Genomic DNA, 14,899 nt, shown 5'->3' with positions numbered 1-14,899 from the left:
CAGTGTGGTCTGGGAGTGATGGTCATTGTCTGGGAGATGCCATTTAGTGATGGTCAGTGTGGCCTGGGAGATACCGGTCAGTGACAGTGTGGCCTGGGTGGTGATGGTTAGAGACAGTCAGAGTGGTCTGGGTGTGATGGTCAGTGTGGTCTGGGAGGTGCCATTTGGTGCTGGTCAGGGTGGTCTGGAGGTGATGGTCAGTGTGGTCTGGGGGTGATGGTCAGTGTGGTCTAGAAGGTGCCATTTGGTGCTGGTCAGTGTGGTCTGGAGGTGTAGGTCAGTGTGGTCTGGGAAGTGCTGGTCAGTGACAGTGTGGCCTGGGTAGTGATGGTTAGTGACAATCAGAGTGGTTAGGGTGTGATGGTCAGTATTGTCTGGGAGGTGCCGTTTACTGCTGGTCAGTGTGGTCTGTAGTGATGGTCAGTGTGGTCTGGAGTGATGAATAGTGTGGTCTGGGATATGCCATTAGGTGCTGGTCAGTGTGGTCTGGGGGTGATGGTCAGTGTGGTCTGGAGGTGATGGTCAGTGTGGTCCAGGGTGATGGTCAGGCAGTCTGGGAGTGATGGTCAGGGCGGTCTGGGAGTGATGGTCAGTGTGGTCTGGGGTGATGGTCAGTGTGGTCTGAGGTGCCATTTGGTGCTGGTCAGTGTGGTCTGGGGTGATGGTCAGTGTGGTCTGGGGTGCTGGTCAGTGTAGTGTGGGTGTGGTGGTCAGTATGGTCTGGAGTGATGTTCAGTGTAGTCTAGAGTGATGGTCAGTATGGTCTGGGAGGTGCCATTTAGTGCTGGTCAGTGCGGCCTGGGAGGTGCCGGTCAGTGATAGTCAGTATGGTCAGGGAGGTGCTGGTCAGTGCGGCCTGGGAGGTGCCGGTCAGTGATAGTCAGTATGGTCTGGGAGGTGATGGTTAGTGTGGACTGGGAGGTGCTGTTTGGTGCTGGTCAGTGTGGTCTGGGGGTGATGGCCAGTGTGGTCAGTGAGTGATGGTCAGTGTGGTCTGTGAGTGATGGTCAGTGAGGTCCAGGGTGATGGTCAGTGTGGTCTGGGAGGTGCCATTTGGTGCTGGTTAGTGTGATCTGAAGGTGATGGTCAATGTGATCTGGAGGTGCTGGTCAGTGTGGTCTGGGAGGTGATGGTCAGTGTGGTCTGGGAGGTGATGGTCAGTGTGGCCTGGAATGATGGCCAGTGTGGTCTGGGAGGTGATGGTCAGTGTGGTCTGGAGTAATGGTCAGTGTGGTTTGGGAGGTGATAGTCATTGTGGTCTGGAGTGATGGTCAGTGTGGTCTGGGAGTGATGGTCATTGTCTGGGAGATACCATTTAGTGATGGTCAGTGTGGCCTGGGAGATACCGGTCAGTGACAGTGTTGCCTGGGTGGTGATGGTTAGAGACAGTCAGAGTGGTCTGGGTGTGATGGTCAGTGTGGTCTAGAAGGTGCCATTTGGTGCTGGTCAGGGTGGTCTGGAGGTGATGGTCAGTGTGGTCTGGGGGTGATGGTCAGTGTGGTCTAGAAGGTGCCATTTGGTGCTGGTCAGTGTGGTCTGGAGGTGATGGTCAGTGTGGTCTGGGAAGTGCTGGTCAGTGACAGTGTGGCCTGGGTAGTGATGGTTAGTGACAATCAGAGTGGTTAGAGTGTGATGGTCAGTATTGTCTGGGAGGTGCCGTTTGGTGCTGGTCAGTGTGGTCTGTAGTGATGGTCAGTGTGGTCTGGAGTGATGAATAGTGTGGTCTGGGATATGCCATTAGGTGCTGGTCAGTGTGGTCCAGGGTGATGGTCAGGCAGTCTGGGAGTGATGGTCAGGGCGGTCTGGGAGTGATGGTCAGTGTGGTCTGGGATGATGGTCAGTGTGGTCTGGGGTGATGGTCAGTGTGGTCTGAAAGGTGCCATTTGGTGCTGGTCAGTGTGGTCTGGGGTGATGGCCAGTGTGGTCTGGGGTGCTGGTCAGTGTAGTGTGGGTGTGGTGGTCAGTATGGTCTGGAGTGATGTTCAGTGTGGTCTAGAGTGATGGTCAGTATGGTCTGGGAGGTGCCATTTAGTACTGGTCAGTGCGGCCTGGGAGGTGCCGGTCAGTGATAGTCAGTATGGTCTGGGAGGTGATGGTTAGTGTGGACTGGGAGGTGCCGTTTGGTGCTGGTCAGTGTGGTCTGGGGGTGATGGCCAGTGTGGTCTGTGAGTGATGGTCAGTGAGGTCCAGGGTGATGGTCAGTGTGGTCTGGGAGGTGCCATTTGGTGCTGGTTAGTGTGATCTGGAGGTGATGAATGATGTGGTCTGGGAGGTGCCGTTTGGTACTGGTCAGTGTGGTCTGGGGGTGATGGTCAGTGCGGTCTGGTAGGTGCTGCTCAGTGACAACGTGGCCTGGATGATGATGGTTAGTGACAGAGTGGTCTGGTGGTGATGGTCAGTGTGGTCTGGGGCTGATGGTCAGTGTAGTCTGGGGGTGTTGGTCAGTGTGGCCTGGGGGTGATGGTCAATGTGGTCTGGAGTGATGGTCAGTGTGGTCTGGGAGGTTTTGGTAGTGACAATGTGGCCTGGGCGGTGCTGGTTAGTGAAAGTCAGTGTGTTCTGGAGGTGATGGTCAGTGTGGTCTGTAGTGATGGTCAGTGTGGTCTGGGAGTTGCTGTTTGGTGCTGATCAATGTGGTCTGGAGATGGTGGTCAGTGTGGTCTGGGGTGATGGTCAGTGTGGTTTATAGTGATGGTCAGTGTGATCTGGGAGGTGCTGGTCAGTGTGGTCTAGGGGTGATGGTCAGTGTGGTCTGGGAGATGCCATTTGGTGCTGGTCAGTCTGGTCTGGAGGTAGTGGTCAGGGTGGCCTGGGGGTGATGGTCAGTGTGGTCTGTAGTTATGGTCATTGTGGTCTGGAGGTGGCAGTCAGTGTGGTCTGGTGTGATGGTCAGTATGGTCTGGGAGGTGTTGGTCAGTGTGGTCTGGAGTGATGGTCAGTGTGGTCTGGGAGGTGCTGGTCAGTGTGGTCTGCGAGGTGCTGGTCAGTGTGGTCTGGAGTGATGGTCAGTGTGGTCTGGGAGGTGCTGGTCAGTGTGACCTGGTGGTGATGGTCAATGTGGTCTGTAGTAATGGTCAGTGTGGTCTGGGAGGTGCTGGTCAGTGACAGTGTGACCTGGGTGGTGATGGTTAGTGACAGTCAGAGTGGTCTGGAGTGATGGTCAGTGTGGTCTGGAGGTGTTGGTCAGTGTGGTCTGGGGGTGATGGTCAGTGTGGTCTGTAGTGATGGTCAGTGTGGATTGTGAGGTGCTGATCAGTGTGGTCTGGGGGTGATGGTCAGTGTGGTCTGTAGTGATGGTCAGTGTGGTCTTGGAGGTGGTGGTCAGTGTGGTCTGGAGGTGCTGGTCAGTGTGGTCTGGAGGTGGTCAGTGTGGACTGGAGGTGCTGGTCAGTGTGGTCTGTAGTGATGGCCAGTGTGGTCTTGGAGGTGCTGCTCAATGTGATCTGGAGGTGTTGGTCAGTGTGGTCTGGCAGTGATGGTCAGTGTGGCCTGGGGGTGATGGTCAGTGTGGTCTGGGAGGTGCTGGTCAGTGTGGTCTGGAGATGGTGGTCAGTGTGGTCTGGAGTGATGGTCAGTGTGGTCTGGGAGGTGCTGGTCAGTGTGATCTGAGAGATGCTGGTCAATGTGGTCTAGGGGTGATGGTCAGTGTAGTCTGGAGTGATGGTCAGTGTGGTATGGGAGGTGTTGGTCAGTGACAGTGTGGCCTGGGTGGTGATGGTTAGTGTGGTCTGGGAGGTGATGGTCAGCGTGGTCTGTAGTGATGGTCAGTGTGGTCTGGGAGTTGCTGTTTGGTGCTGATCAATGTGGCCTGGAGATGGTGGTCAGTGTGGTCTGGGTGTGATGGTCAGTGCGGTCTGGTAGGTGCTGCTCCATGACAGCGTGGCCTGGGTGATGATGGTTAGTGACAGAGTGGTCTGGTGGTGCTGGTCAGTGTGGTCTGGAGTGATGGTCAGTGCGGTCTGGTAGGTGCTGGTCAGTGACAGCGTGGCCTGAGTGATGACGGTTAGTGACAGAGTGGTCTGGGCGTGATGGTCAGTGTGGTCTGGAGTGATGGTCAGTGTGCTCTGGGAGGTGCCGGTCAGAGACAGTATGGCCTGGGTGGAGATGGTTAGTGACAGTCAGAGTGGTCTGGGCTGAATGGTCAGTGTGGTCTGTAGTGATGGTCAGTGTGGATTGGGAGGTGCTGGTCAGTGTGGTCTGGGGCTGATGGTCAGTGTGCTCTGTAGTGATAGTCAGTGTGGTCTTGGAGGTGCTGGTCAGTGTGGTCTGGAGGTGGTGGTCAGTGTGGCCTGGTGGTGATGGTCAGTGTGTTCTGTAGTTATGGTCATTGTGGTCTGGAGGTGGCGGTCAGTGTGGTCTGAAGTGATGGTCAGTATGGTCTGGGAGATGTTGGTCAGTGTGATCTGGAGTGATAGTGTGGTCTGGGAGGTGCTGGTCAGTGTGGTCTGGAGTGATGGTCAGTGTGGTCTGGGAGGTGCTGGTCAGTGACAGTGTGGCCTGGGTGGTGATGGTTAGTGACAGTCAGAGTGGTCTGGGGGTGATGGTCAGTGTGGTCTGGAAGGTGATGGTCAGTGTGGTCTGTAGTGATGGTCAGTGTGGTCTGGGAGGTGCCATTTGGTGCTGATCAATGTGGTCTGGAGGTGGTGGTCAGTGTTGTCTGGAGTGATGGTCAGTGTGGTCTGGGCGTGATAGTCAGTGTGGTCTGGGGGTGATGACAGTGACAGTGTGGCCTGGGAGTGATGGTTAGTGACAGTCAGTGTGGTCTGGGTGTGATGGTCAGTATGGTCTGGGGGTGATGGACGGTGACAGTGTGGTCTGGGAGGGGTTGGTCAGGGATAGGCAGTGTGGTCTGGGGGCGATGGTCAGTGTGCTCTGGGAGGGGCTGGTCAGTGTGCTCTGGGAGGGGTTGGTCAGTGATGGTTGGTGTGGTCTCGGAGGGGCTGGTCAGTGATGGTCAGTGTGGTCTCGGAGAGGCTGGCCAATGATGCCTAGAGTGGTCTGGGAGGGACTGGTCAGTGATGGTCAGTGTGGTCTGGGAGGGGTTCATCAGTGATGGTTAGAGTGTTCTGGGAGGGGCTGGTCAGTGATGATCAGTGTGGTCTGGGAGGGCTGGTCAGTGTGGTCTGGGAGGGGCTGGTCAGTGGTGGTCAGTGTGGTATGGGGTGATGGTCAGTGTGGTCAGTGAGATGCTGGTCAGTGTGGTCTGTGAGGGGTTGGTCAGTGATGGTTAGAATGATCTGGGAGGGGCTGGTCAGTGATGGTCAGTGTGGTCTGGGAGGGGTTGGTCAGTGATGGTTAGAGTGGTATGTGGTGATGGTCAGTGTGGCTTGTGAGGTGCTGGTCAGTGTGGTCTGGGAGGGGCTGGTCAGTGTGGTCTGGGAGGGGCTGGTCAGTGATGGTCAGTGTGGTCTGCAAGGGACTGGTCAGTGATGGTTAGAGTGGACTGAGAGGAGCTGGCCAGTGTGGTCTGGGAGGGCTGGTCAGTGTGGTCTGGGAGGGGTTGGTCAGTGATGGTTAGAATGATCTGGGAGGGGCTGGTCAGTGATGGTTAGAGTGGTCTGGGAGGGGTTGGTCAGTGTAGTCTGGGAGGAGCTGGTCACTGTGATATGGGAGGGACTGGTCAGTGATGGTCTGTTTGGTCTCAGGGTGATGGTCAGTGTGGTCTGGGAGTGGCTGGTCAGTAACAGTCAGTGTTGGTCTGGGGCAATGGTCAGTGTTGGTCCGGGAGTGATGGACAGTGTGGTCTGGGAGGTGATGGTCAGTACTGTCTAGAGGTGATGGTCAGTGTGGTCTGGGATGTGATGGTCAGTGTTGGTCCAGGAGTGATGGACAGTGTGGTCTGGGAGGTGATGGTCAGTACTGTCTAGAGGTGATGGTCAGTGTGGTCTGGGATGTGATGGTCAGTGTGGTCTGGGATGTGATGGTCAGTGTTGGTCTGGGAGTGATGGTCAGTGTGGTCTGGGAGGTGATGGTCAGTACTGTCTAGAGGTGATGGTCAGTGTGGTCTGGGACGTGATGGTGAGTGTGGTCTGGGAGGTGATGGTGAGTGTGGTCTGAGGTGCTGGTCAATGACAGTATGGCCTGGGGGGGTGATGGTTACTGTAGTCAGCAAACAATGGTCAGTGTGGTTTGGGGTAACGGTCAGTATTGTCTGGGGGCAATGGCCAGTGTGGTCTGGGAGGAGGTGGTCAGTCTTGGGGTGATGGTCAGTACAGTTGAGGGATGATGGTCAGTTTGGTCTGGGTTTGATGGTCAGTCTGGGGGCGATGGTCAGTGTGGTCCAGGGTGACAGTCCCAGGGTCATCGTCAGTCCCAGGGTCTCGGCCAGTCCCAGGGTGTTGGTCAGCCTCAGGGTCTCGGTCAGTCCCAGGGTCACCGTCAGTCCCAGGGTCACCGTCAGTCCCAGGGTGTTGGTCAGCCTCAGGGTCATGGTCAGTCCCAGGGGTCACGGTCAGTCCCAGGGTGTTGGTCAGCCTCAGGGTCATGGTCAGTCCCAGGGGTCACGGTCAGTCCCAGGGTCATGGTCAGTCTCAGGGTCACAGTCAGTCTCAGGGTCACAGTCAATCCCGGGATCTCGGTTAGTCCCGGGGTCACGGACAGTTTCAGGATCACAGTCAGTCCCGGGGCCAGGCTCAGTCCCGGGGTCACGGTCAGTCCCAGGGTGTTGGTCAGTTTCAGGGTCACGGTCAATCCCAGGGGTCACGGTCAGTCCCGGGGTCTCGGTCAATCCCAGGGTGACAGTCAGTCCCAGGGTGACGGTCAGTCCCAGGTCACAGTCAGTCCCAGGGTCTCGGTCAATCCCGGGGTGACAGTCAGTCCCAGGATCTCGGTCAGTCCCAGGGGTCACGGTCAGTCCCAGGGGTCACGGTCAGTCCCGGGGTCACGGTCAGTCCCAGGTCACAGTCAGTCCCAGGATCTCGGTCAGTCCTGGGGTCATGGTCAGTCCCGGGGTCAGGGTCAGTCCCAGGGTCAGGGTCAGTCCCGAGGTGACGGTCAGTCCCAGGGTCTCGGTCAGTCCCGGGGTGACAGTCAGTCCCGAGGTGACGGTCAGTCCCAGGGTGATGGTCAGTCCCAGGGTCTCGGTCAGTCCTGGGTTCACGGTCAGTCCTGAGGTGACGGTCAGTCCCAGGGTCACAGTCAGTCCCAGGGTCTCGGTCAATCCCAGGGTCTTGGTCAATCCCGGGGTGACAGTCAGTCCCAGGGTGACAGTCAGTCCCAGGGTCACAGTCAGTCCCAGGGTCACGGTCAGTCCCGGGGTCACGGTCAGTCCCGGGGTCTCGGTCAATCCCGGGGTCACGGTCAGTCCCGGGGTGACGGTCAGTCCCGGGGTCACGGTCAGTCCTGGGGTCATGGTCAGTCCCGGGGTCAGGGTCAGTCCCAGGGTCAGGGTCAGTCCCGAGGTGACGGTCAGTCCCAGGGTCTCGGTCAGTCCCGGGGTGACAGTCAGTCCCGAGGTGACGGTCAGTCCCAGGGTGATGGTCAGTCCCAGGGTCTCGGTCAGTCCTGGGTTCACGGTCAGTCCTGAGGTGACGGTCAGTCCCAGGGTCACAGTCAGTCCCAGGGTCACAGTCAGTCCCAGGGTCTCGGTCAATCCCAGGGTCTTGGTCAATCCCGGGGTGACAGTCAGTCCCAGGGTCACAGTCAGTCCCAGGGTCACGGTCAGTCCCAGGGTCACGGTCAGTCCTGGGGTCACGGTCAGTCCCGGGGTGACGGTCAGTCCCTGGGTCACGGTCAGTCCTGGGGTGACGGTCAGTCCCAGGGTCACGGTCAGTCCCGGGGTCACGGTCAGTCCCGGGGTGACGGTCAGTCCCGGGGTCACGGTCAGTCCCAGGGTGATGGTCAGTCCCAGGGTGACGGTCAGTAACATTACCTCCTTTGCTTTCTGTTGGAGTAGATCTGCCTCTTGTTTGAGTTTCTCTTTCTCGCTCTCTAAGGCTGCAATGGCATCCTGTAGCTCACTGGCTTCTCTCTTACTCTGGACCCACTGCAGTTCCAGTTTCTGCACGGTGCTGGCTTTCTCTCGCGTTGCCTGTTCTATATCGTGAAGCTTCACGCTGATCTCCTTCGCTTCGGTTTTGAATTTCTTCGCCTCCTGCTCGGCTCTGGCCTGAGCCTCCGTCAGTTCTGAGACTAACGTTTTCAGGTGCTGAGCTTCCTCACTGATCTCAACCTGACGCTGACGTTCACTCAACAGAAGTTTCTGGAATTCTTCAGCCTCGGCCTCCAACCGTTGCTGCATCTGCAGTTTGTCTGCTGACAGTTTCTTTGCCTGTTCCTCGGCTTGGTCTCTCTGTTTCTGTAACATTTCTGCCTCTGCTTTCAGCTGGTTTGCTTCCTGAATTGCCTGCATCTTTTCCTTTAACATCTTCTCAGCCAGTGCTCTCTGCTGGGCCAGGTCTTCCTCTGCGAGTTTTCTCTGACGGGCTGATTCTTGTGCCTCTACACTGAGCCGGGCTGCGTCCTCAGCCAGCTTCTTCATCTTCTCGGCTTCCTGAGCCAGGTGCTTCTGCATGTTGTCCTTATCTTTCAAAACCAACATCTTGTTTTCTTCTTCAATCCTCGTCTTCAGTTTAATCAGCTCTTCCATGTGGATTTTGACTTTGTAGAGTTCATCCTCAGCTTGTGTCTTCTGTTTGATGGCCTCTGTCACCTCCGATTTCAAACGTTGTAACTCTTCATCCAGGATGGATTTCTGGTGGTCTGTATCTTCCAGCTGCAGCTTCACTTTAGTCAGTTCTTGCTCCACACTCGATTTCTGTCTCAGCGTTTGCTCAGCAAACTTCTTGTGCTTCTCCATGTCTGCGTCAGCCAGTTGTTTCTGTTTCAGAGCTGCCTCCTCAGCTTTCGCTCTCTTGGCAGCTTCAAGCTCGGCCTCTTTCCTCCGCTTTTCAGCGTCTTGTTGAGCCCTGGCTTTTCCCTGAGCGTCTTTCTCTGCCTGTTCCTTCAGTCTCTCAGCTTCTTCTGCCTGTTGTCGGCAGAACGTTGCCTCTTGTTCAGCTTTCAGACGTGCCTGTTCAGCCTCCTCTGCCAGGTGCTTGGCATTCTCGGCCTGTTCCTTCAGGCTGTCCACAATCGTCTTCTCCTGTTGCTTGCTTTGTAGCAGTTCCTGTTCCTTCTGCTGCACTGTGGCTAAGTGAGCTCTCTCCTCAGCATCAATCCGCCTTTGAGCAGCCTCCTGTGCCAGGTTGATCTGCCTCTCTGCCTCTCTCTCTGACAGTTCCTTTTGTTTCCAGGCCTCTTCTGATTTTTTCTTCAGCCGCTCAACCTCGTCTAGTGCAGCCTTGCGTTGCCGAGCAGCCTCTTCCTCAGCGGCGAGGATTTCTTTCACTTTGTGTTCGGCCTCTTGCCTCTTCTTTGCTTCCTCCAAGGCCCGTGCTCGCTGTTTGCCTGCCTCCTCCTCAGCCTCTCTCTTGCTGCGCTGAGTTTCCTCTGCAATGTTCTTCAACTTGCTCAGCTCAATTTCCAGATCAGACTTGCCTTCCGAGGCCTTCTCAAAGTTCAGTTTGAGGATCTGAATCTCTTCCTCAATGATCCTCCTCTGTTTCAAAGTCTCCTCCACAATACCTTTCTGCCTGTCCAACTCAAGGTCAGAGCTCTTCCTCAGCTGAGTAATCCTTTCCTCGATATCTTGCTTGTGCTGCATGGCCTGTTCTTCCAGAAGCTTCCGTTGATAGGCCTCATCCTCGGCCAATCGCCTCAGACGCGCATTTTCAGCTTCCTTTTCCTTCAGTGCCATTTCTGCCTCTGTCTTCAAGCGAGTAGCATCATTAATCGCAGCAAGTTTCTCCTTCAGGATCCTCTCAGCCTCACTCCTCTGGTGACAGGCTTCATCTTCAGCGATCTGTCTCAGGCGCTTGGCTTCCTCAGTTGCAGCTCGCAGCTTTGCTGCCTCATCCGCCAGCTCTTTCATCTTCTGTGCCTCGGTCTCCAGCATCTGCTTGGTCTTTTCGGTCGTCGACCTGGTTTCTTCCTCAGTTTTCAGTTTCAGTTGCAGCAGCATCTCCATCTCTGCTTTCACCTTGGCCAGCTCCTCCTCCAATAGCTTCCTCTGGCGCAGAGCCTCACTCACCTCGTTCTTCAGCCGGTACAGTTCTTCCTCGAGGAGGAGTCTCTGCTGCTCCCCATTCTCAGTTTGTGCTCGCAGACGGATTAGCTCCTGCTCTGCACAGAGTTTCTGCTGTGCCGTTTCATCGGCCAGCTTCCTCTGCTTCTCCAGCTCCTGCTCAGCCATCTCCTTCTGCCTCAGCGCAGATTCCTCCGTCTTCACTCTCTTCCTGGCCTCACGCTCGGCTTCTTCCTTCTGCCTTTCAGCTTCCTCTTGAGCCAGGGACTTTTTGTGTGCCACCTCTTCTGCCTGCAGCCTTAAGCGAAGGGCCTCGTTTGCTTTCTGACGCCATTTCTCCAGCTCCTTCTCTGCTTCCTGCTTGGCATTCTCTGCATCCTCCTGTTGCCGTTTTAACCGCGTAGCCTCCTCCTGTAACTGGGTCACAGTCTGATGCTCCTGTCTCAGGGATAACTCCAGTTCAGTTGTTTTCTGCTCAAAGGAGAGGCGTTTGCTGTGGAGTTCAGCGGCGGCACTTTTCTGAGCGACTTCCTGAGCAAGTAGAAGCTGTTTCTCCTTCTCCAGTTCAGCTTGCTTCATCCTCCTCTCCACATCTGCAGCCTGGTTCCTGAAATGCTGCAGATCGTCCAAAGCCTTTTGCTTCTCACGAGCAGCATCTTTCTCCGCCTGAATCTTCAGCTTCAGTTCCTCCTCCGCTTGTTTCTTCTTCTGGGACTCCTCGTTCACCTGTTTGCGAAGTCTCTCAGCCTCGTCCTGTGCTGTCTTCCTCTGTCTCTCTGCTTCCTCAGCTTGTGCTTTCAGTTGTTGGAGTTCTGACTCAGCGGACTCTCTCTGTTTCTGGGAAGTCTCTAACTGGAACTGGATAATTCGAATCTCCTCCTCAATCTTGGTACGGCTGAGGAGAACATCCTCCACCATCTTTGTCTTCTTCTTGATTTCAATTTCCGAGGAGCTTTTCAGTTGGTTTAACTCTTGTTGAACATACTGCTTCTGGTTTTCTGCATTCAGTGCTACTGCCTCCCTCTTGCTCACCTCTTCCTCTATCCTGTGCTGTAGCTCCTTTGCTTCTTTCTCAGCGTCGGCTTTGGCCTTTGCGTGAGCAGCTGCTAGCTGCTTCTGTTTCTCTAACTGGGCCTCCACTTCTTCCAAACGTTTGCGCTCCTCAGCTTTCAGCTCCTCTGCAGCTTTCTAAGTGTGAGAATGATGGACAGAAGCAATGTCAGCACCAACAACGATGGCCAACAACAAATCAGACAACTACTCAGGCCTGAGGGAAGAACCGAGCACAAACCAACCAGAACTACAGGGAACAGCAGCCAATCACCAGGGACTGGGCACACAGACCTCTCCAATCAGCAACTGGACCTCAGTGACCAAATTGGCCCCAGTCAATCCTAGGCTCCCATTGGGTGAGGAATTTGATCGCGGGCTCCCATTGGTTGGGGAGGAGCCCAGGACTCCCACTAGTTAAGGAAGAGGCTTGGTTGACAGAGTGCACACTGGGCACCCACTGGTTAACGGGGTGAACACTGGGCTCCCATTCCTGATAAAGGGCTTTTGCCCAAAGCGTCGATTTTCCTGCTCCTCGGATGCTGCCTGACCTGCTGTGCTTTCCCAGCACCACTCTAATTTAGACTCTGGTTTCCAGCATCTGCAGTCATCACTTTTACCTGGGTTTCCATTGGTTGAGAGAGTGGACACCAGGCTCCCATTGGTTAGGGAGGAGAGCATTGGGCTCCTATTGGTTATGGGAGACAACAGGGCTCCCACTGACTGAGGGAGAGGGCATAGGGCTCCCATTGAGTGAGAGAGACAGCACTGGGCCCCCATTGGTTGGGGGAGAGAACATAGCTCCCATTGAATGAGGGAGAGATCACTGGGCTCCCATTGGGTGAGGGAGAGGTCACTGGGCTCCCATTGGGTGAGGGAGATGTCACTGGGCTCCCATTGGGTGAGGGAGAGGGCACTGGGCTCCCATTGGGTGAGGGAGAGGTCACTGGGCTCCCATTGGGTGAGGGAGAGGTCACTGGGCTCTCATTGGGTGAGGGAGAGGGCACTGGGTCCCATTGAATGAGGGTTTTGATAGCCTTATGGGGACAGAGTCCATGTTGGAATTGTGTCTGGAGATGGAACAAGGTGAATGGATGGAATATGGAATCACTTGAGACAATCATGCACTGCCCAGTCCCACTGCCCAGAAACAATGAGACAACATCTCGGTGGCAACTATTGCAACATCTCTGTACGTTAAACCATCAGTGAACAAGGTGCAACCACAGCGCCTCGGCACTTACACCCTGTCCCATTCACCACCAAATCCCTGACCATCTCCTGCACACAACAGCTGGCTCCCAGCTCAGGGTCTTTGCCAAGGGACAGCTCATGTTGACAGAAGCCCTGAAACCAGCTCGAATTAACGAGGAAGTCAGGTTCACCTTCCAGCTTTAGTGAGCACAGCAGTGAGGGGCAGAGTCTGAACCACTCCACATCACAAAGCACCAAACAGCAGAAGGTCACAGTCCCCACTCAGCTCGACAGGTTTAAAGTACAGGAGATGTGATCAACCAGCCATCAGACACCAAGCACCCAACACCAGGGCAGAACCAAGTGAGAAACCAGGAAACAACCAATGGAGCTGATGATATATCTGATGACACAGAGTGAGAAATAGAGAGAATGTGTGTGAGAGAGAGAGAGAGAGAGAGGGGGAGAGAGAGGGAGAGAGCGAGATGGGTGGACAGACTGACTGAGCACTGTCACAACACCTGAAGCTCAGTGTAGACTGAGCAGGAACATGCAGTATTGGAGAGAACACCTTTCAGCCAGCAGTGAGAATCCAGATCTTCAGTTACCTTCATCACTGCCCAACAAATAGACAAATAAGCAGAACAGAAGGTCACACCCGAATGCAGGGAGAAGGTTTTGAAAGATAAACAAGAAGATAAAACGCTTAGCAAGTAAGTAACCTCATTAACAGCCAAAAAAAATTCAAAAACTTTAAAACAATGCTGCTCAATACCTTGAAAACTCAGAAGCTTAACTCAGCAGGGACCCCCTGCTCATGATCTGGGGCCCTTCAGTTCAAATCCACACCACAGTAACTGGTGGGATTGACATTCAATTCAGAACTTGTGAAATATGGAGGTGGTTCTGACGTTGCTCATGTATCCATTGTCAATTGTTAGGAAAAACCCCATCAGGGTCACTAATGTCCTTTAGGGAAGGAAACTGCCATCCTTACCCGGTCTGGCCTACACGTGACTCCAGACCCACAGCAACGTGGGTGACTCTCAGCCACCCTCTGAAATGGCCAAGTGAGCCACCCAGACCAAGGACAGTTCGGGACAGCCAACACATGTTGGTCCAACCAGTGAAGCCCACAGCGGGTGAGAGAATAAAGAAAGGTTTCTCCCTTCCTCTCATTCTCTCTCTCTCTCGTCTCTCTGTCTCTCTCGTGTCTCTAAAAATTAAATCATCGATGATTCCCATCTTTGTAACAGATTGAGGGAATCCCAGTCCAGGTCTTACACTGCTGTTCAGCTGGACACTTGTGTTAAAATGGTTTCTCTACAGTTTGGAATTTGTGTGCTCACTCTTAGCTCCAACAATGTCGCAGTTATTTCGGGGATGATGAATGGGGTTGGAGTAGGACAGAGCTGCTCTGATGGGGTTTACCCTTCACTCCTTTGCCCACACACTTTGCTTTGTAACAAAGTCAAACAACCTCTCACCCCGACCCTTCACCCCATACACCCCGACCCTTCACCCCATACACCCTGACCCTTCACCCCATACACCCCGACCCTTCACCCCATACACCCCGACCCTTCACCCCATACACCCCGACCCTTCACCCCATACACCCCGACCCTTCACCCATACACCCCGACCCTTCACCCCATACACCCTGACCCTTCACCCCATACACCCCGACCCTTCACCCCATACACCCCGACCCTTCACCCATACACCCCGACCCTTCACTCCATACATCCCGACCCTTCACCCCATACACCCTGACCCTTCACTCCATACATCCCGACCCTTCACTCCATACATCCCAACCCTTCACCCCATTCACATCGAATGTTCACTCCACCCCCCGCAATGTTATCCCACACCCCGACCCTTCACCCCATACACCCCGACCCTTCACCCCATACACCCTGACCCTTCACCCCATACTTTCTAGCCCCCTTAACCAAACCTATGTCCAGATACAGATCCACCCTCCCATGGGTACCACCCCCAGGGCCCCATCCTACCCCCACCCTCCCATGGGTACCACCCCCAGGGCCCCATCCTACCCCCACCCTCCCATGGGTACCACCCCCAGGGCCCCATCCTACCCCCACCCTCCCATGGGTACCATCCCCAGGGCCCCATCCTACCCACACCCTCCCATGGGTACCATCCCCAGGGCCCCATCCTACCCACACCCTCCCATGGGTACCATCCCCAGGGCCCCATCCTACCCCCACCCTCCCATGGGTACCACCCCCAGGGCCCCCATTCCCCACCGCCCAAGCCTCACCTCCTCAGTTTCCAGTTGCTGCAGGTTGATGGTGATGAATTTGATGTACTGGCTGGACAAGGTCATCAGCTCAATGTAGCGGGTCCTCAGGTCAACGTACTGAAAACAACAGGAGAGCATCAGTCCCAGAGCTCCCTCACAGAACCGCGCCCAGCACCATCACTGCCCGGGCAGTGCCAGTCCCAGAGCTCCCTCACAGAACCGCGCCCAGCACCATCACTGCCCAGACAGTGCCAGTCCCAGAGCTCCCTCACAGAACCGCGCCCAGCACCATCACTGCCCAGACAGTGCCAGTCCCAGAG

The 14,899-nt window shown here is 55.3% G+C and overlaps 1 protein-coding gene across 1 annotated transcript in view; it reads right to left on the bottom strand.

Moving 5' to 3' along the window:
- The window catches only part of LOC132815908 (plectin-like), a 74,088-nt gene that overhangs the window by 25,457 nt on the left and 33,732 nt on the right, over nt 1–14,899 (bottom strand). Inside the window, exons 13-14 of the mRNA XM_060825285.1 lie at nt 14,598–14,696; nt 7,871–11,251 (exon numbers count right to left, since the gene is read on the bottom strand). Coding sequence (XP_060681268.1) covers nt 7,871–11,251; nt 14,598–14,696 — 3,480 coding nt within the window. The remainder of the gene's footprint in view (nt 1–7,870; nt 11,252–14,597; nt 14,697–14,899) is intronic.

Source organism: Hemiscyllium ocellatum, chromosome 5, assembly GCF_020745735.1.
Source record: "Hemiscyllium ocellatum isolate sHemOce1 chromosome 5, sHemOce1.pat.X.cur, whole genome shotgun sequence".
Taxonomy (NCBI): domain Eukaryota; kingdom Metazoa; phylum Chordata; class Chondrichthyes; order Orectolobiformes; family Hemiscylliidae; genus Hemiscyllium; species Hemiscyllium ocellatum.
This window is presented reverse-complemented; position numbering and strand designations above follow the sequence as displayed.